Below are 22,541 nucleotides of genomic sequence, written 5' to 3' on the forward strand. Positions count from 1 at the left end.
TCTCCACAATTGAGTGGAGAGTGGGATATTACTTTCTCATGTACTCTGGTGCCTCACATTTGACCATGTCCCTTGGAGGGGGAGATCTGGTGGCACTCAGAGGAAGGACAGCAGGTTACCGAGAAGAGACTTGATACCCTATGAGCATATACAGGGGGAGGTAATCCCCCTCAGGAACAGTCATAGGGTAGGGGAATAAGGGGAAAATGGGAGGGAGGGAAGAATGGGAGGATACAAGGGATGGGATAACCATTGAGATGTAACAAGAATAAATAATAAAAAAAGATGTTTTAAGTCCTGTAGTGTCATACACTCAACCCAGACTTAGTTTCATTTGTGTGTTTATTTTATAAACCCATGTTCCTAGAGTTACACAAACTTTTCTTGGAGCAAAAAGAGATCATGAGTAGAAGATGTATAAGAAGCCTTCTTTGGGTTGTGGGACTTCTCCAGACCGTTGGTGAGACTGACACCTCACCAGCTGCCTTCCAATGATGTGCTTGTGAGAAAGGAGAAGCATCCTCCTGTGAGAGTCTTCGCTCGCATCCAGCTGCCCTCAGACTAGGCATGAGATTAGCCCCAGAAACCCCCACTGAATTAAAACATAGGGGTGGTCCCATTGCTTAAAAAAAGGGACAGCATTTGAATGTCATCAATATAACCCTGTACCCTCTACAGCTTCTCTAGATTAACTGTGACATGGAAGCCTGTGTTTTCTAGGTGAGAAGGCAGATGGGCAGTCTGCACATATTCAGCTTTGAGCATGGTGGGCAGCAGCTCTCCACTCAGCTATATTCCCAGTCCATTTTAAAAGCCGTTTTTCTTGAGGCAGGGTCTCTCTGACTTGATTATACTGGCCTTGAACTTGGAGTTCTGCTGATTCTGCGTCAGCATGGCTTCTCTTTCCCTGAGCATCAGCCCTCTGTGGTGTTCGTGTCCTCGTTCCCTTTTAAGGACACTGGCCACCTCACTGGAGACTTCCTTTTCACCAAATTCATCTTTCAAAGTCCTTGTCTCTGAATGAAATCATGGCCTGAAGCACCGGAGGGTTAGGACATCCAAGAATTGTGAAAAACCCAATTCAGTTTGTGATTATGAGCTCACATACAATTTATTAGGCTTAAAGTCTGTCCACTCCCTGGGGACAGTAGAAGTCCACTAATGTCTCTCCTTGACACAGATTTGAACTTCCATGAGGAAAACTTGTTGGGAGGCTCATGGGAGTCATGGTTAACTCCAACACTTCTTGTGAATTCATGACCGTGCCTCCCTTTCCAGACAGCATACATCCTCTACTGGCTACCTCCTACTCCCAAAGTCTGAGCTCACTGAGGAGGGAGCCTTACTGCTTTCTCAACTGCTGGGTTCTCAGAGCCTGGCATGTAGAAGCTTCTCAGCAAACACTGTCAGATAAATAAGTGACATTACCTGTCAGTCTCTCTCGGTCTCTGTCTCTGTCTTTGTCTCTTTCTCTGTCTCTTTCTCACTTTCATTCACACACACACACACACACACACACACACACACACACACACACACACACAGAGTGCAGATGGCATGAGCTTTCTTTTCAAACCTGACTAATTTCCTACATAATGTCCTCATGTGACTTTGGCTATCTGTAATACAGACACTGACAAAATATCTTCAAGGCATCCAGAACCTTAGAAAGGAAGTCATAGTTGGCTTTTTTTTTTGCCTCATCTTGACCCATGACCTCTGCCCCACTTGACAAGCCTGTGCACAGGTCACTTCCTGTCTGGAGTGCCCTTTCTTCCCCTCCGCTCTGCCATCCACTGAAGCTAAGGTCTTATAGGCATTTGGGTAGTTCATGATTTATGTCTGTTTCCCCTGAATGTGATCTTCTACCTTTGGATTGTTTTTACAGTCCTTGTCAATAGTTTTAAATGAATATATACAATTTTTAAACTATGGCAAGTGAACACTAATGTTTCTGTAAGACAATGTGCTTATGAATAGAAACAGAAATCCTTTGAAAACATCTCAGGTCATGCACACCAAAGTGTGTGCAGTGTCTGCTGCGGAGGGGAGTTAGCTGGACATGTGGGTTAACATGGGTTTTCTTCTGTCCCTCATTACACAGCCTTGAGTCTGTCACATGGAGGACGCATGTGATAGTTAAGACAATGGACGTGGCCCCAGAAACAAAGGTGCGCATGCTGTCCCTGCTTCATCACGGCCACAGTGCTCATCTCCCATTCCGTGGAGGGAGGCATCTTAGGGTCATTCTTACTACCTGTTCATTCTCTTGAGTTCCAGAAACCTTGGAATTCCTGTCACCGTAACAATGGTTTAGATTGAAAACAAACAACCCACCTCTTAATCTAACTAGAAATTCAGTTCCAGGATTTAAATCCCCATTTGATTAAGACACAAACTCCTTGATGCTGTTAGGCAAGCCTTCTGTTAGGAAATCCGTGTCAAACAACTGCAGCAAAGAAGAGCGTGGTGTGGCCAAACCTGTCCTGGTCCTGTAGCCCCAGATGTTCTTACAGAAGCCGGCACTTGGTTCTGACAGAGACTTGAGAGGGCCTGTGAGGCTCCTGGGTTTCCTTGTTGTCTTCACTTCCTCCCTTATGCTTGACGAAGGACTCGCTTCCCACACACTTGAGCACTTGGACTCAAGAGATAATGGTAATTAGTAATGGCCCACTAAATGTGACATTAAAAACATGTCCCTGTGAGGGCTTGAGTTTCCAAACACAGAGACTGACAAGAGTTTCAGGTTAAAAAATCTAATTTAGGGGCAGGGGAGATGGCTCAGTGGATAACGGTCTTGTTGAAAGAGCATGAATACTTGGGTTTAGATACCTAGCAACCACATAAAAGATCTAGGTGTGCTGGTACATGTATCCATAACCCCAGTCCTGAAGGGTAGAAGGCGGGCCGATCCTAGCGCTCACTGGCCAGCCAGTGTAGCCAAACTGGCCAGCTACAGAGCCTGAGAAAGACTCTGTCAAAACATATGATGGGAAAGCAATGGAAGGAGACACTCTAATGTCAATCTATGGCCACCACGTGTACCCACTAGGGTGAGCACTCTTGCACACATACACATGCAAACACCAAACGTATAAAATGCAGCTTGATCCAAATCAGTCTAGACTTTGGGTAAAGAATGGATTTCTTGGCTCCATCAGGGAATGGCTAGAACTTGTGCGTGCAGTACTGGGTGAGGACTCGGGGAGGGCATGGTGAGCTTAGCACAGTGGACTCTCTCTTGTTCAGCCTTACCCCCTCTTCTTTGAGCCTTCAGGTCTCTGCCCACTGACGCAGCAATAAGGCAACTTACGATACGCCCTTATTTGTCTTCTTCCTTTGGCACCCCTGACTGCGTGGGCTGCCTCTCTCCAGGGAGGTTCATTTCTTTTTAACCAACCTGAAGCCTTGTCACCAGAGATGGTGATGTCTAAATGGTGAGCCAGAGTAGGCTGTCTTAGGACGCACCTGTCAGAGTCCCTTGGTTCATACTCCAGGAAAGTAAGGTCAAGAGAGGTCGCTTGACTCACCTGGAAGCACCAAGGGCTAAAACAGCAGACAGGGAGGGCAGGACCTAAAGGGTTCTCTGATGAACATCTGTCATGTCACGGTGAACTGTGCCAAAGTTTGCAAGACTTCTCATTAAGGGTGGACTGTTGTTGTGCGTGAAGAAGGGAGCCGAAATCCTCAGTTTATTTTGGATTCCTTTTGTCTCACCAGTGGTGGCCATGTTTGCTCAGGCTAAATGAGAATGCTTCCATCATCTTGAATGACCCAAATGAAGTCATCAAAGGCAAGCCATGCGCTCTCACTACTGGGGATCGTGTTGTGTCAGCAGGAAGGACTCTCCCCAGAACCAGTGACATGTTGAGCTGTCAGGTTGACAAGGAGTGGGCTTGTAGGGGTTAATGTGCATTTCCAATTGGACTGGATTTAGCATTTCCTACTGCACACACCAGAGGGCATCTCTAAGAGCATTTCCGGAGAGGTTTAAGTGAGGCAGAAAGAGCCACCATGAGTGTGGGCAACACTATTCTGTTGGCTGGGATCCTGGACTGAATAGAAAAGAATAAAGGAGAAAGCAAACTGAGCATCAGCTTTTATCTGTTTCCCGGCTGTAGACACAGTGTTGCCAGCCACTTCACACTCCTGTGGCCATGCTCTGCTCTGCTCTGCACCTGGAGAATATCCCTTCAAACTGTGAGCCAAGATAAGCCCTTTTTTTCCTCAAACTACTTCTGCCACATTCTTAGTCACAGCAAGGCGAAAAGTAACTAGCAAACTTCACCCAGGGCTGGGGGAGAGTAGTTTAGAAAAGCAGAGTAATTGGGAATTAATGTAGTCATTCTTTTGCCTACAATTTGTTATAAACATACAACTTTTTGAAAGACTTTTAAAGACTAGTCAAAGGGTTTGGGTGGTTTGATTTAGCTGTATAAGACAATATGAGACACCAAGGCCGGTCTTTGAGAATGCTGGTCTACTTGACAGCTGAGCTAGGCTGCTGTATCCTGTAGAACTTGTCTGTGGTTTCTAACTTAGGTGCTGCTCAGTACGCCAGTCACTAGTGCCACATGACAGTAGGCACTGGCAATTAATTTGTTATTGCATTTTAATGTAAATGCCAGTGACCAGATGACTAGTGGGCACATACTGGGCCACACAGATCTAAAACCTGGAGAACATGCTGTGAGCGAGCAGTTTGATCCCTGTGCATAGAGAGCTCATGTTAATTGAAAGTGAATTTCACTTCTTTTACTGATGTTCCAAAAGTTGATCCTTACTGGAACAGGTAATAATAATACTCCAGGGAGTTCTTTATGAAGAATATCCGAGAGAGAACATATTTGATTTTCCTATTCTATAACGAGGTCCAGTTTTAGGGTAGTTATAGCTACTAAACCATTCAAATTGATTTTTTTTAAAAAAAGAAATGAATAATTTTCTGTACAATATGGCTACCTACTCCATAAAAGGGACCAACACAGACTTGGGAGAATTCTTTTGCATCACATTTCCAAGGGAGAGAGGAAAAAACAAAACACAGCTGGTATTTATGATTATTCAAGTAATTCCTTGACTAGTAGTTTTTCATCTAAGGTAATTTCTTTGCGGGGTTGCCTGTTTATTGAGTTCAACAGATGTTTGCCTGCTGTCATCCAATTATTGAGAAAAGCATGCTTATCTGGAGTTATTTCTAAATTAATTTTGTATAAAAGTGGTCAGCAAAAATGTTAAGTCATCTTAAAGAAAGATTTCTGTTCTTGTTTTTGGTTTCTGTGTATTTTGTAGAATTTGAGGTTTGAATAGTATACTCAAAGAATAAAGATATGTGTGTGTGTGTGTGTGCGTGTGTGCGTGTGTGTGTGTGTGTGTGTGTGTGTTGTGTGTGTGTGCGTGTGTGTGTGTGCGTGTGTGTGTGTGTCTGTGTGTGTGTGTCTTGTAAGCTACAGGAAATCCATCTCTCAGGTCAAATAGAATCCAGATAAGTACTATCAATCCAAAGCCTAAGTTTCTCACCTATCACCTACCTCTAAGGGTGGGATTCCTCCCCTTTCTCACTGGTTTTGGGACTCTCCTCACCTAATTACCTGATTGCCACCTTTCTGCACCCAAGACCAGCTAAATTCCCCCTTCCTAGCTGCATAAATGTTTCCCTTTGTTCAAGAGACTTTGACACCTCTCTGGTTCACTGGGAGTGAAGGTACCCAACTCCAAATCTCTTCCCTGACCTACAACTAGGTTTATTACCATTGGGTGAGCTTTCACATGTAGCTTCCTTCCCACAGCTGTCATTGCCATCCATAGCCGCTGTCCAAATCCCTCCGCACTGGGTAGCTATGTCTCTGGGCCAGCTCAATTCACTGCCAAGCTGTGCTCCTGGTTGCTGGTCAAGGATGACAAGCCACTGACCAGTCTGTACCTGTCCCTTAGGTAGATACCCATTTGGAGGACACCCTAATGGTTACTGACCTCACCTCACCAATGAAAAATGTCCAGATGCCTGTTCCTCTTAGCATTCCTTTTGGATGTCTTTTAGAAAATCTCAAATCCCTACTCCCACATTAAGGGCTTCTAAGCTTACATGCCTCTGCAACCAAACTTGGACAGATCCGAAAGTAAACTGTCTTAATTATTGCCCGCAACTGGGTAAAATGAAAGGAAGCTCCCTCTACCCAGACCTTTTCTTTGCTCTCCCATGTTCAAGCCTTTCCTAGGGTAAAATAGAAGCTCCCTCTATCCAAACCTTTTCTTTGCTCTCCCAGAATTTTCAATCATTGTCAGCATTGTCTCTTTCCTTGTTTTCATGCCTTTTCTCTTTGCTCTGCCAAGAGTTTCAAAAGTACACCTAAAGGGAATTTTCTCCCTAACCTACTGACTTTGTCTTCTTCCCACATATATGTTCCAGTATCCTGCCAGACTTCCTACATCTGGGACATCTTCAAAGCAGCTACCCATAAGTGCTCCTGTCCAACCTTAGGACCCGTGCCAGCTGGACCTGCATTATTCCTCCTAGCTGGACCTGCATTGTCCTTCCCAGTTGTAAATGTTCTCAGACCCTGGACAGCAAATCAACAGTCTGTTTTTCCAGAATCTGGCTAACATTTCAGCCTTTTAAAGCCCCTGTTGCCACCCTATTGTCAGCAGGAAGTAGTTAAGATGATTACTTCACTTTTTATCCATTTGCAAAAGGCTGAAATGGTGTGCTCCAGGCCCGGGACAAGCAGCTCCAGGTTCTCCCAGGACTCCTCGGCAGAACTTTTCCTTTCCCTTCACTATATAATCTGGACCTTTTGTTGCTATTACCTTTTCTTTCTCTCTTGTCTCCTTACATGGCAGACAAAAGCTGCTTCCAATGAACTTACATTTATATATTTTAACTTACCTTATATAAAAACAATCCAACATTCCTCATTATTTAATTATAGGAAGATAGGAATGTTAGGATTCTGCTTCAGTCTGCCTACCTGTGATGTCATTGCTTACCTGCCACAGGGGCGTGGCCCTGCCCAGGGCCATATAAAAGAACAGACCGTCCATGAGGTCTCTCTCTACTCTTTCTTCCTCTTCCTCTTCCTCTCTCTGTCTCTGTCTTTCTCTGGGGCACCCCTACCCCTTTTCCTTCTCACCCCCCATGCTCATTTAATAAAGTCCTCTACAACATAATATCTGGTACCTGGTACATTACTACCTTATTATTATCTTATTGTCTTATATCATATATTAAACATAAAATTAATTTAAATAGTATGGCCTTAAAAAGCTTATTATTAGGCCTATAATTATTATGGCAGTATTTTCTAACCCACTATCAATCAACGAGAACATAAACATCTGTTATATTTTAAAATAGCCTTCCTTCACTTGGGGCAGGGCAGATATTAATCTCCCCAAACTTCCCATATATCTCTGGCCCTATCCCATGCCAACTGCTTCTACTAATTTCTTCTGAACTACCTCCCATCCATAATCCCAAATACTTGCTAATGTTCTTCATCTGAGCTGAATCTTCCAACCATGCCGGCCATGTGTTTCTTCTCCACCTCACCTGTCACAGCTGCCTCCTTCCTTCTCTTCTTCCTCTCCTGTCTGTCCCAAGATCCTCTCTGTCCTCAAAGCCCTTGGCCTTTAACCATACCCATCCCATTTGCCCTGCCCAGGTGTACTGGCTTTTTATTGGTCAAACATGAATAAGTTTTTAGGTAAGGTTACAAACATCATTTCGGGCTATGTGAGTCTGCTCATTTGGGCAGCAGCCAGACCAGTCCCTAACAGTGAAAGATTAGGAGGTATAGCCTTGTTGGAGGAATTGTGTCACTCTCTCTTTTCTCCTCTCCTCTCCCCCCTCTCTCTAACTCCTCTCCTCTCCTGTCTTGTTTGTACATCAGGCAGCTCTCAGCTCCCAATTCAGTGCCAAGCTTCCCTGCCTGCTGCCATGTCTGAATTACTTCCCATCCATAATCCCAAACACTTGCTAATGCTCTTCATATGAGCTGAATATGGGCTTTTTATTCACTTTACCCATCTCTGGAGCCATGTCACCCCAAAATAAATGCTTTCTTTTATAAGTTGCCTTGGTTATGGGGTATGTTAACAGCAGTAGAAAAGTAACTAAGACAGAAATTGGTACCAGAAGTGGGGTATTTATGATATAGGCCTGGCCATGCTGGGTCTTTTATTTTTTTCTTTTCTTTTGTGTTTGTTTGTGTTTATTTGTTTTGAGGAATGTAGAAGACTTGGGACTTTGGACTAGTAAAGTGGCTGAATGCTGTAAACAAGGCTAATAGGGCAGTCCTAGTAGGGGCTTAGGGGATAGTAATATTGAGAGCAATGTGGACTACTGAGGCCTAGCTCAACAGACTCCAGAGAGGAGCAATATTAAAAACTAGGCTTAAGAAACAATTCTTATAATTTTTTAGGAAAGGATTTGTCTCTGTGTTCATCTAAAGAATCTTCTTGAAGCTAAGCTGAAGAATTTTAGATTAATTTTTATAGATTTAGGTAGGCAGAGATTTCAAGATAGTTTAATATTGACTCTGGTGTGTGGTTATTAGAGATCACTGTTAACAGATCACTGTAGAATGAAAAAGAACAAACAGGGGGAAAAGAAATATAAAATGTACAGTTTGAAGAGAAAAGAGCACAGGGAATTTAATGCTGTAGCCTTATTAGTACTGAAAAGGATAAAGATAAGTGGAATAAAGGGGTGGTACCCTCAGAGAGAGACCAAACCCAAACTAATCCTGCAACTTGAAAGAAAAGGCCAAAGGAACTATCTGTTCCTAGAGAGCAAGAGCAAATCAAAGCTTATACAAGTGCAATTCAAGAAGGGCCCAGGCTCCATCCCAAGCATGTGGAAGAAGATGGCAGCACTGGCCATGTGGTTCTGGCTTTAGAATCATGAAGAATAAATGAGTAGAGGGGTCATGGACTCATCTTTTGAGGTTAAACAAGCTGCTGAGGCCAGGCCTGTGACAGGGGAGTCCCTGCGTGGAAGCAGGGAGGGTTATGCCTGGGTTGTGCTGGAGACCACAAGAGTTGAAGGCACCAGAGTCATGGGACACTTGCCAAGGAGAGCTTCAGACAGGGTACAGAATCAGTCCAAAAGAGAGAATTGTGTTGCAATCAACAAAACTGGAAGGAGTAGGAGATCTGATAAACCTTTTGACATCACACATGGAGATGCAGAGCTTGGCATTCTCCCTGCTAGGTTCTGCTATTGCTTTGGCCCAGTATTTCCTATGTCTTCTTTCCTCCCATTTGAAATGGGAATATGTATTCTGTGCCACTGTAGGCTGAAACACGCAATTTTGCTTTTATATGGGTTACAATTAAGAGACTGAGTCTCAGAAGAGACTTTGGACTTTGAAATAGTGGTGAGACTATGAAAGTCTATGAGGAGTTTTGACATTTGACTAAGTGCATTTTGCTCTTGTGATTTGATTACAAGACAATGGAGGGCCAGAAAGTAAAATGCGGTGATTTGAATAAACCCCAAAGACTCATTTATTTGAGTGCTTGGTCTCTAGTTGGTGGAACTGTTTGGGAAGGATTGGGAGGTGTGGCCTTTTGGAGGAGGTATGTCGCTAGAGGTGGCTTTGAGGTTTCAAAAGCCTACAGAACATACATATACCTCTTTCTGGATGAACAGAAACTTGGCAACACTCTATTTCTGACAAGGTGAGCACGCAGAACTGCAAACAGACACAAGAAAGGCTGTGGAGGACAGTGGACTTGAGGAGGATGGATGGAGGACGGAGAGAGATTGTTTTGTCACCTTTTCTTATACCCCTCCCCCACACTCAGGAGCCCTTTGTGACAGGGAGCCAGGAGCTCTTGTGATGCAGGCCTGGTCCCAGCTGCCACCTCTCAGAGACAACTCTCAGTGTTCAGTTGCCTGAGATCAGGCTTGCAATTCAGATGGAGAACCATCTCTCTCTACTGTAAAATGTTTATACTGCATGGCTGAAGCCCCACTTCAATACTCGGGCAATGGACATGATCTTTGTCTTTGTGTGTGGACTGGGGCTCTTCCAGATACTCCTATACTTTCAACTCATCCTCATGTCCACCACAGAAAACCACAACCACCAAAATGGTAAGAATTCCTTAGCCCAAACCAACAGAGACTAGAAATCAGATAGGGAGGTGGCTGATGGGGGTTGGGGGTGGATCTCAGCAGAGAGCACAACACTCTCTGCTTGAGATCTGACAGGTAGGGCAGACAGAAGAGTGGGCTCCATGATGTCAGCTCTCAGACCATTTATACCAAGGAGAAGCACTGTGTCTCAGTGGTCAGAGACCGTGGTCCTGGAATGGCTAGGGACTTCTGAGAAAGGAAGAGTTCTGAGCACTGGTTCCTTTGTCCTCCTCTAATATTCATACTTTCATTGGTCAGTTGAGCTGATGTGAAGGGGGTGCTGAGCTTCAGGACTTGGGTCTCCTCTGGCCTCAGGACACTGGCAGTTCAGAGCTAAGCCTCTCGTTTCTGAGCAGAAAAACAGCAACCAATGACATCCATGGTGGATCTCACAGCGACATTCCTCATTTGGGTCTTCTAAGGAGGAAAAGAATACATATTTACCCACAGGTAGATGAGTGAATGGGGCTGAAGGTACTATTTCTCTCTGTCAGGTAGTGAAGGGAGAGCATAGCAAGGCCAGGAAGAGAATCAGGACCATGAAAAGTAGGGTCCTTCCTTCCCCTCATCTCCTCTGTCCCTGAGCGATAACACCAAATGAGCTGCAGAATGCTGAAGGAGGCGGCTCCTGGGAAGGAACCCAGGATTGAAGATGTCCCAGTTTCTGGGCTCAGAAAGAAGCTATGGGTGGCCAGTGTTGGGTGCTACCTGGAGGGGTGGTGTGGGAAGGAGTGGAATCATGCTACCTGGATTTGGAGGCAAATTGATTGTTTCACTTCTCTAAGACATTTTGCTCTTTTAGAACCCTGGTCCTCCCATTTCTTCCACAGGGAGGTTCCAAAGCCCATGGATGTTGGTAGAAGTGGAAGCTCCTGGTCCATGGCACTGTCCTGCCCCATATGTGCCTTGCTGTCAATGCATTCGGGCATGTGGCCTTGTTCACTGATGCCTGACCTCCCATTTAATTTTTCATTTTTATTGAAGGGACATTTCATTCTGTCTCTCGTAAGATCTGTGGGTACCTCCTTTACCCACTATAACCCAGTCTCCAATTCCAGCTTACAGAGGCAGAAGCAGGAAGAAACAGAGGGAGAGCAAGTTACTGCTTTCATTTTTGCACAGGTGAGAACTCTCTAGCTTTTTCTGGCTCCTCACTCCTTTGCGTGTTGTGTGCTCACCCCCGACCCTGCCAGCACATAGGCTTATCATGGGAATAGGAGCCCTCTGAATGGATGGGGCCTGAGGACAGTCCTAGAAGTTAAGATAACAAGGTCATGTAAACCTGTCTCCTGCAGCATGGTCGAGAAGCTTATTGACACCATCAGCTTTTGTCAGCTCTTAAGAGGAGATGCCTCTGGTGACATGTCTAAGCCAGAAACTGCCAACGACCATAAGCCAACTAGGCAGTCCACAGAGGAGTCTGTGGCCTTCAATTTGTCCCAAGTGGCCTCCTCAGCCCCTCTCAAGGAACACATGCTGCCTGAAGATTCTACCATGTCACCTGTCTTACAGAATTCACTGGCTTTTGTTGTGTCACAGTCATCTATGAGTGCCTCAGGCCACCAGAGACCTTGATTCTTCGAAGATGTCACTCACCAGCACCAAGTGCACTTTCCCCCACATCTTGTCCTTCTGATCATGTGCCCTGTTCTCCATCCATGCCAGATCACAACATGGCTTCTCCTCAGTGTAACAGGGAAACACCAGTGTGGACCTCACACACCACACCTCTGACAGATTTGCCTTCTCTTATTCCAACCACTCCAGGCCTCGGTGACTCAAGAAGGCCTGTGTCAGGCCCTTCATGGTACCAGGTAGCTGCCAAAACCTGGTGCCACTCCAGCTCATCACGGGGTGAGTCCCTGCAAGAGCATCTTTGTCTCAGCCTCCGAGGGGCCTCGTTCTGGACAAAGCCCACATACAGACAGCTAAAGGCTCCTTCATCAACCCTGTTGTCTAGGAGATGCAGGAACTTCAGATTAGGAAGAGGCTTTGAACTCAAAGTTTGGAAGGGGAAAGGAAAGGAAAGGCTTGATGGCACTGTGAGCTGCACAGGCAGGATGCTGTAGGCCTGAGGCAGCGAGCTGGCCACTGCCACCCCACACCCATTCTGGAGCGGACACAGCAAGTCAGAGCAGTGTTCAGGTCACCAGCAGCTTTTCTGGAGAAGACAACAATTTACAACATAAATGTAGCCAGCTTTTCCAGGGCCTCTCTTTTCTCCACAGTGAGTCCCGTGTGGCTACTGTCAAGATGACAGGCTCCCCACTAGACACCCCATCCATCTCATTCAATGGACTCTCTAATGCACCACCGCAGCTCTGCTCTCCAAAGCCCTTACTTTACCACATAGTTCAATCCCAACCATTGACTCCAAACTTATCCCTGCCAGTGGCTGGAATTCAAACCCAACCCTGTGGCCCATCCTCTATCCCAAAACCACCATGTCATTCACCTCCAACTAGAGATTGTGGGGCTTTTGGTCCCACAGCTTCAAGATCACAGTTCATTGTCCCACCTGCCATTCAGCACCTAGAGTGACATTTTTTGAAGAGTCACCAAGAAATGAACAATTTCCCACCATGGCTAAAAAGCCACAGGAAGCCTTTAATCAACTCACTTCTAACAGTCACGCCTCCCAGGGCCAGGGGTCTGTAGTCCACGTCCCAGGGGAGTTCATTAATCCTCAGCTCCGGGAGCAGCTGGAACAACACTTTAAAAAGAGGTTTATGCAGCACCAGAGTCAATAGCCTCACAAGATCCAGTTGTCTCTGGATCTGATAAAGTCTCAACCCAAACTTTCAGGGATGGGCCAGGCAGCTGACAATCACAGGACTTCGTGTTTCTCTGCACTGGTAGATGAGGGCAACCAGCATCTACAGAGTGTCACGTCAAGGGGTCCAGAGATATTCCAGATATAGAAGGACCCGAGCAAGGATATGACAAACTCTCTAGGATAGTCTTTGAAAGATCTGCACAGTACGCCAGAGGGTTACCTAGACAAAGTTCTAGAGTTCATCTCTGAGACAGAGATGGAAAGTGGCCATGTGAAACTCCCAAGAAGTGACTCACAAAGTCCCCAGTTAGTGGGACCAGGGAAGAAGCCCTTAGAAAGGATATTGAAAAATGCCTTCCATGGCAAGTGGGGGCACACAATTGACAGTAAGGTGCCTGTGGGCATTTGTTGTGGAATTCCCATAAGCTACACATTGTCCCCTCCTGACAACTCAGAGACAAAGAGGGAACTCTGAAGAAACCGTCCTTGAATGCTTAGATCACCTGTGAGAATACTGCTAATGGGCTTTATTCCTAGATCCTGGCTCTCGGAAGGTGCTGGAAACACATCTTACAAAGAACCACTCCAGGCTCCAGTGGGTAGGCATGTCTGTAACCACAGGAGTTCTACTGATGAGGGAAACAAAGTGGAAGGAAACATTATCTGTGTTTACCAAGACAGGCCTAAGCTACAAGGCCAACCTTCCACAGCTCAAGGAAACACTATCTGTGTTCACCAAGCCAGGCCCAAGCTACAAGGCCAACCTTTCACAAATAAATGGATGTGCTATAACAACCAGACCCAGCTGTCCAGAGAGGGTGAGTCCCAAGCCAATCACATCAGCAGAGGGCCCAGGTACTACATGTACCAGGGAACCCTTTCCACTGACCTTGGCATTGTCTCTGCAGAAGCGTGCTATCTGGAAAAGCAAGTGCTTTCCCACACCTACCCCGATAGGAAATTTCCCCATTAAAATTAAACATTCTTTTCTTCGAAGATTAAAATGTGGTCTTTGCTAATAACATATCTTTTGTTAATTGTACATTAAAAGGGCTTTAATAATGTTTTCATTTGTGTGTAGAGTGTGCCTTGAACTTTAACCTCACTTTACCTGTCTTATTCTCCTGACATCATCTTCTTCTTCCCAATGTGATTGATAAAAACTGAGTGTTTTTCTTTACTCAGCATATTTCTCAAGTTCTATCCACTTCTCCACTGGATGCTATGTTGATTTGAAATTTTCATCAGCCAAACAAATTTTTCCTCCACTTTTGAATTCAGCCTCACTCAAAACAGTAGTATACCAGCATAGTGTAGACAGGTTCTCTACCAGAGTGCTAATGTAAATGGCTTTCAGTTAGATTTCTGAGAAAGCTCTTTTCTTTCCTGGAGTCCCATGAACACAGCCTTAATTTCTCTCAGAATTTTAGTCTTCCACTCTCTTTACCGGATCACATATTAAGCTCTGTTTGAGGCATTTGAGGATGCCTCTGGTCTATGTAGGTACAAACTCTTCCTTTTTCATTCCTCCGCCAAAACACTTCAAATGTGCCCTTAGCCATCGGTCTAGGTTTACCACAGCAACAACATCCCTTCCCCATACAACATTAAACTCTCATGGTTCTGAGAAATACCTGACAGGGGAATATATTTTCACTCAGTCTATCATGGTGGACAAATCATGGCAGCTGGGCTGCACTTGGTCTGTGGCAGTGAAACACTGCACCTAGTTACATTGTGATGGCAGACAGGAACCAAAGAGGAACTTGCAAGTACTAGATCAAGACTACAGGATGTCAGGTCTACCCTGAAGCAAACCACTTCCTTCAGTTGGGCTTCGTATTCTAAAAGTCCTACAACCTCCCAAAACAGCATTACTGGCTGAGACTAAGTTCCCAAACATGGGAGCCTGTGATGGACATTTCACATTCAAGGCATGACACGTAGGGGAGAGAGAGTAACGAGGGGGTAGGGGGTGAAGGTGCAGAAGTAAGAAGGAGGTCATCGCCATGACGATAGTGAGCCCCCTCTTCCTCCAGAGTGGCGGCATCGCCAGGATCCAGAGGCTCATCAGCAGTTTCAGAGAGAAGAATGGCAGGGAGTTCCTTGGGTTGAGTTGGGGGAAATAACGATGGAGCAGGGGACGGAGGTTTAAAGGATGGGGGTTTAGATGGGGACGACAGGGGCACAGAATGGTGAACACCCGCATTCCATAGTTGAGATAGGATCCTCATAGGCGGGAGGAAGTGAAGGGTAAAGACGGCGGGAGGCCGTGGAAGAATCAGAAACGGGAGCAGGGGAAGGATTTTCTGAAGATTTCGAGGATGCAGGAGGAACAGAGTCGGGGGGCATGTCAATGAGCGTAAAAGAGGAACCCTGCAAAGAGGAACAAGAAGGAGCACGAGAAGGAGGAAGAGATTTGCGCAGGCAGAGTTCAGCCACGGATAGGAGTTGTCTCTGTCTGCTTTCGTTTTTGCCGGACTCAATTATGTCCCGTATAAGGCCCCAATAAGAAAAAAATACTGTCCGCCACCGCTGCATTACCATCCTTTTGGATAATTGCATTAAGTTCACGCCCCACCGTTTGCCACTTTTTAGAATGAATAGTAGGTCCATCAATCATGAACCAGGGACAGGTCTGGTCAATAAAAACAAAAAACTCAATCAAATGTTTTTTCTTTACCCTAATACCCCTCTCTCTGAGTATGTTCTTTAAGCCTCTTTGCTTCTTTGGACAGTGAATGGCCCATTCTTGAGATTTGCAAACGGATGACTCACCTAATGATGAGGCCGGCCGGGTGAGCTCGGCTGGTCATGAAAAGTCCAGTGGACCGGTCCCTTAATCCGTTCGGGGAGGAACTCGTGCCTCGAGCCTCACGTCTGGGCACCACTTGACCAGTCCGGCTGGTCAGTTAATGGGGGGCCGAGGAGGGTCGCAACCTGTGAATAGAGAACGGGCGAGAGAAAGGCAGGGCCCAAGGAAACTGTAGCTTGTCAAGAGCCGTTTATTGAAGGTGAGGGCAGGCTTTTTAAAACCTGCTTTAGGGAGGGCGGGGGTAAGCGAGGAGGGTAATGGAAAAGTACAGAATCTTCTGGGGTTGGGCCCCGGGAACATCTGCAGGGGGAGGGGTTTTCCTAGTTCAGGGCAAAGCAGGATGTCTCTGTGGTTATCTCAGGGTTGGATCGTTCTCTTCTCAGGGCTAAGCCGGATGCCTTGTGGGCCTAGTGAGTGGCCAAGCAGGATGTTTGCTGCAGGTGCTGAATGGGTGGGGGTCGGCCACGGGCCGTTTGGTTCCTGGCACGTAGGAACCAATTTTTACACACTTGTATACTGAATACAGATATCTACCACACACAGACAGCATGGGTGAGGTGATTTTATATAATTATATTGGATTTAAAAATCTTCAGCTAGTGACATTGCAAAACAACACATTATTTTTCTATGATAATGTTGTGGTCAAAAATCAAGTGCTGGAGATCATATTAGGTAGTATACCTAATACCTGGCAGAAAATGACCACATTACTGATTCATGTATTTAAAATACTTTATTTTGAGCATATCTCTAATTATTAATAAAAAATAATTGTAAACTATTTATTGTGTTTTGGTGGCAGCAGCCCCATCTGTGTTACCATGTTTCTTCTTTGCCTCAACATGTCATAACAAATGCTGGTTTTAAGTGATGTAACCTGAATATTCTCAAAGCAGTGACAAAAAATGCCTACTGACATGTCTCTCAAAATCTATCCCCCAAAGTCGAGTCTCTTCACCCCTCCTTTCCTCCTCTCCCCATCTCTGTCCTTCTGTGCATGGACAGACACACAATCAAAACGCAGTTGTGTTTGTCTGGAAAGGGATGGCAAATATCGTGTGTTGCCAAGAGTGGTCCTACAGTAACAGATTTCTCAGTTGGTTCTGGGTTTCTGGAATCTGCACTGTGACTTTGTATAAAGCATTCAAAACAAGTCATTATGGAAAAGACACAAGAAATAGCAAGAAATAAAGGCACACAAACATGCCTAGGAGATAAACATTATCCCTAGCTTTGGCGGTTATGGATGCCTCCCTAATGTCTATCATTGTTATTTTTTCCTCCACATCTGTATCTGTAAACAATGCACTATTTCCTTTTTTTGATTGTCCTAAATTGTTTATTGGGCATGAATTTTACAAATGTTATAAGTATTAGCAGTGATGGTGGAGCTGGAGAGTATTGGGTCTTCTCCAGGCTTCATAGCGAGAGCCACCAATAATGTGGGGGAAATTGTGGCCCTTTCCAAGGCCACGTCTCTTGCAGCCAGCAGACATCAGTGCATGCATATCTCTGTTTGTGGACTGGTTTGGTGATCCACTGGGTGTCAGGATTTCTTCTGATAGCTTTATGGGATGGGTCAATGAAGATAACCTCAAACAATTTATATATGCAATCTTCACCAACCCAGTAGGAATTCAGGACTCTCAAAGCCCACAATGGCATCCAGCTCTCTCCTCAGCAGCAGACTGAAGGCTTCCTGCAAATTTTAGCTGGTTAACACCATGGTAGACAGGCTTGCTGTAAGTTGCACCCTTAAAATATGGGCTTTTGCGTCCACCATGGCTGACATGAATCCTGTAAGTGACATAACCATGCTTGGCCTTGTATCCCAGTCTTCCCTCCTTATCAGGCTGGGTGGGGTGGGGAGCCCTATGCAGCACAGAGAGCTGTCGGTATTGCCAGCAGTGGACCCTCAGAAGGAAGAGCATCATGTCGGACTGCTTCTTCCTCTATAGCTCCTGGATGTATTTGTATGCACCCATCTTGGCTCACCTGATGGCTGCAGCCAGAGGAAAGGAGAAAAAGAACAATGCACTATTTCATTCTTTAGCATTCTGGACTGTTGTACTGCCTGTGCCACTTTGCTTTCCTTGACTCCACAGTGAGAGTCCACTTGGCTGTGCTGACTTCACCATATACAGAGAGAGCACTTGCTTCCTGACTTGATTGGGGCATCGCCTGTCTCCCATTTGTGTTAAAACACAATGCAAAGGACTGGTCAGGTATTCCATACTGCAGCGCGTTATCTATCAGGGAGCTTCACTCAAGCAGGAGTGAGTTACGCGGGAATGTGTTCCAAGCTGACACTGCCCATAGCTCCACCATAGTCAGAGCTACAGTAGATTTCCTATTTACACAACTCCTCAACGGTGACCCACTGTTTAAATTTTAATCAATTACTAAGTTAGAAATACTTTCCCATTTTCATTTTAAGTGTATTCCAAATTAAGACATGAAGATAACTTTTAGGTAGTCAACTGTCAATAAAGTGGGCAAAAGTGTTCTTGAACTGGGAGGCCCACTGCAAAGGCTCCTTTGAGCTATGTGTGATCAGAGTGGTGGGGGAAGGGAGAGAAGGAGAGAGGTCTGGTTCTATAGTCATCACCTTCCCCCTCTCCAGATCATTTCTTTGAACTACTGAACCATATACATATGCTTCTAGACTCAAAATGGGGTCACATGCCAAGACCCCTGATTTCAAGTGGAATGAACAGACTTATCAACCATCATAGCTCAGCCCTGCCTATCTTGTGTTCAAAACCATTTAACTGCACCTAGGCAAAGCCATGCCACACAAAGCCTTATTTATAATTAAATGCTCAATATTGTAAATTTGTTTCTTGGTTTTTTGAGACAGGGTCTCTGTGTAGCCCTGGTTGTCCTGGACTCCCTTTGTAGATCAGGTTGGCCTCAAATTCACAGCGATCTGCCTGTCTCTGCCTCCCGAGTGCTGGGATTAAAGACATGTGCCACAATGCCCTGCTTCAATATTGTTATTTATTAAATGTGGTACTGAAAGAAATTGAAGGGTTGATGGTTGTGTACCCACCTCACTGGAAAGTAGAAAACATGTGCACGGGACCATATAAACCAATCTTAAGTGTAGTGTGTCTGATACCCTGACCCTAACCCTGAGTGGGCTGTAGTGGATGTAAACATGTTTTTGTTTTGATCATAAGTGTGGGATGTGAAACAGACTTGTGTAAGTGTGGGAGACATGGACAGTAGAATCAAGAGAGAACATCAAACATTAGCTGTGGAAAGGGTAAACTGGAAGCCTGGGTATGGTGGCATTATAACCTGCAACATGGATTGAAACTAATTTGTGATGCTCAGAACACAGAACTACACCAAACCAAACCTGAGGACACACATTGCACGTAGTCCCCAGATTCTGCCCTGAGAAGTTATGTTTAAGTTCCTTAAAATGTGGTATTGAATACCAAGGCTATGGACTTTTAAGAACATGTTCTAGCCAAACTGGAGCTCTTCCAGCCCTCATGGTGAAGCTTCCATTTTATCTCTTGGGGATTCTTTGTAGACCCACCAGTGCATGAACAGCAGCCAGAGGCCACGGGTGGAAGAATAACAGGTCACAACAGATCTAGGGTTGTACAGGGCACTGTTTCTTGGGGGACTTACAGAATCACAGGCCTGGGTGATGGCAGCAGTGAGCTGCCCACAGTCTGGGCCACAAGGGGTCTATGTAGGTAAGGACAGGAGGCTCTCCATCCCTGTGTATATTTTATTAAAAACATGATATTTATATATATTTAAAGCCCTGCTAATAGAATGTAGGTATGTATCATGAAGGGTACCCACAATGAACAAGTCAGCATTATCATGGAGATGCAGGAATGGTTCAACATGTATAAGTCAATAACTGCAAAAATCTTATAGATGGACAAAAATATCACATGATCATCTCATTAGATGTAGAAAAAGCCTTGGACAAAATCCAACATGCCTTCATGGTAAAAGTCCTAGAGAGAGCAGGACTGGAGGGAACAGGCCTCCACACAATAAAGCCTCTATATAATGCAGCCAACACCATCAGCTTAGAAGCTGACTCATCAAAAATAGGTGGGGATACATGCATGAATATATACAAAAGTCAAGTATAAACTCCAATGTGAAGCTTCAGAGCTTTGTCTCTGAATGTCCAAGTGCATAGAAGAGCATCGATTTGTAGTCTTTGGGTCTGTTTAATTTTGGTGTCTTAGTCAGTGTTCTATTGCTGTGAAGTGAATCCATAAACACACCAACTCTTGTATAAAAAGCATTTAAGGGGCTGGCTTCCACTTCAGAGGCTTAGTCCATCATCATCATTGAGGGAGTCATGGTCCTAGAGAGGTAACTGAGAGTTCTACATCTGGATCCACAGACAGCAGGAAGAGAGAGAGAGAGACACTGGGCCTGGCTTGACAATTTGAAACGCTAAAGGCCACATTCAGTGATGTATTTCCTCCATCAAGTCCACACCTTCTCCAACAAGGCCACACATCTTCTGACAAGGCCACATCTCTTCTAGAAGGCTACACCTCCTAATCCTTTCAATTAGTAGACATAAATTTCACACTCTTTGGGATGAGCAGAGTTTTTAAAATGTCTTTATAGGAAAAGTTATATCAGGTGAATCAGAGTAAAGGCTGGCAAACTCTGAGTAGCTAAAGCTTGGTATTTCTTGATATATGGAGTAGTCAACCAAACGGAGAGTTCACAAATGGAGGAGTCTCTGATGGCTATAGGTTACATATCACACCTTGGAGCCTCTATTTTCTTTGTATTTACATTCTACCTATTAACCAAATCACGTGGTATTTGTCTACATGTAGCTTATTTATTTCATTTAGCATAAAGTCCTACAGGTCAATGCTAGTGATGTGCAATGTGTCCAAAATAAAGAAATGATCAAGTTTGAGGTGATGTTTATATTAATCCAACTGTCAAATATTTTGTGTGTTTCCTGAAGGGCATAATTGAGTCCCTTTCCAGGTTGCCTTCACTATCCTTTACGTATTAAGAATCATGACCATTTCTACCATGTACTAACATTTGAAGTTATGTTCTAATCAGTTTTATCTTATTTCATTCAATGCTTTGAGATAGAAATTTTAATAGCTGCTCTATGTGCCACTGTACTGTGTCAAAGATTACATACTTCCTGTCTATCATTTTTAAAATTTAAAAATTAAATATAAAGCTTATTTCCTGTGTACCTGGTTGTGCTCATTGTGTGTGTCATCATGCATATGGAGGCCAGATTTCTTCTTCAGAGGCAGATCAGGTTGTCTGGGTGTCTGCAGGTGCTCTTACTCACAGAGTCATCTCTCCAGCCTCTGCATAATATATTAAATGACCTCTTCATCATTCAGGTTAAACACATTTTTCTTCACTCCTTCTCCATGTTCTCACATCACTTCCTTTTGAATGAAATCACACAGACTGATTTATAAGGTGCTTGATTGGTCTGGGTCTTTATGTCAAATACTTAGAAAAGGGCTTTAACAAAGAAACTCTAAGAATAACATGAGTAATGATGTCATCTACAAACAAATCACATTTACATCAGAAACAGAAGGACCTGGAGAGATAGTTAAGGGACCTGTTCCTTTTGCAGAGGACCCTGGTTGTCTACCTAACACCCATGTCACAGGACTCAGGACAGCCTATAGCTGTAATTTCCTGGGACCCAATGTCCTCTTCTGGACTGTGTGGGCATCTGTACAAATGTGGTAAACACTCACATACCACATTCACACAAAGAAAATAAATCCTTATATTAGAAAACCAGACAATTAAGCTATAGCACAATATAGTACAAATCACTCACTTAAAAGTTTTGTATAAAATGTGCAGGCTTGCAAGAAATAAATACATGTTCATATTGTCAAGTAGATCTATGGTACACTCAAAATGTTTACAAGGGTTCTAGTCAGATATGACAGGTAATTAATAAATAAAATGTATGCATATATCTAACCATATTACAATGTCATGTTTCATAATATATCAATAAGTAGTTTTCAGAATGTTTCCATCAGGTTCTTAGAACAATGTCAATAACTCTTTATAGTTTAAAATTTTTTATATATACATTTATATTATTACAACTATATACAATAAATGACCCATAGCAAGAAGAAACATGACACAATCAGGAATTATATGTATGTTACATTCTTAGTATTTTGGTTATTTGTATTTCATGGCCTTGAAGAAAACATCTTTCCTATCTTGGTGCATCTAAATTTCAGAATGTAAATCAGTGTCTTTCATATCTTGTCAGTATCAACTTAAAACATCTATCTAGACCTAAAAACATCTTAACCTCTAAACTAAAGTTAATTGTAAAACAAAAAAATGGTCTTCAATTCCATCAGAGACTTGAGAAGGAATAAAACTTAATTACCTGATTAAACTGGTAGTGCATGTTAGCAGCTTCCAAAATGAAAAAAAAAATGACAGAGACAGTTTGCTACCTGAACAGTAACCCAACAGTCTCTGTAACAATGGAGCATCATATTCAACCTTCTGGATCAATATATCTGACAGACATATTTGTAAGGCAGGAACTATTGAGGACTTGCTTACTCTGTCTTGGCAGAATTTGGCCGTTGACTTGGCCTGCATCCAAACTTGCTCTTTTTAAGGCAGAATTCTGTCTGTGGTAGAAACTAGGACATTTTGCCCAGTGGCCTGTTTTCTGAATTTGAATCCGTCTCCAGAAGGAGGTTCTTTGATGCTCATCATGTTCTTTGAGGTAGGCTGGTTGTTGCCAGGAACTCACCCTGTCTCATTGT

At 44.2% G+C, this 22,541-nt stretch overlaps 1 protein-coding gene across 1 annotated transcript; it reads left to right on the plus strand.

The window, feature by feature from the left end:
- Positions 1–9,902: 9,902 nt before the first annotated feature.
- LOC311606148 (uncharacterized protein) lies at positions 9,903–11,716 on the plus strand (the record flags this gene model as incomplete). Its single annotated transcript, XM_084797226.1, has 3 exons — positions 9,903–10,099; positions 11,200–11,263; positions 11,437–11,716. The coding sequence occupies exons 1-3, from the start codon at positions 9,994–9,996 to the stop codon at positions 11,714–11,716; spliced, it is 450 nt and encodes a 149-aa protein (XP_084653352.1). The 5' UTR covers positions 9,903–9,993.
- Between the last annotated feature and the right edge of the window lie 10,825 nt (positions 11,717–22,541).

Source organism: Acomys minous (assembly GCF_964271855.1).
Source record: "Acomys minous genome assembly, chromosome: 9".
Taxonomy (NCBI): Eukaryota; Metazoa; Chordata; class Mammalia; order Rodentia; family Muridae; genus Acomys; species Acomys minous.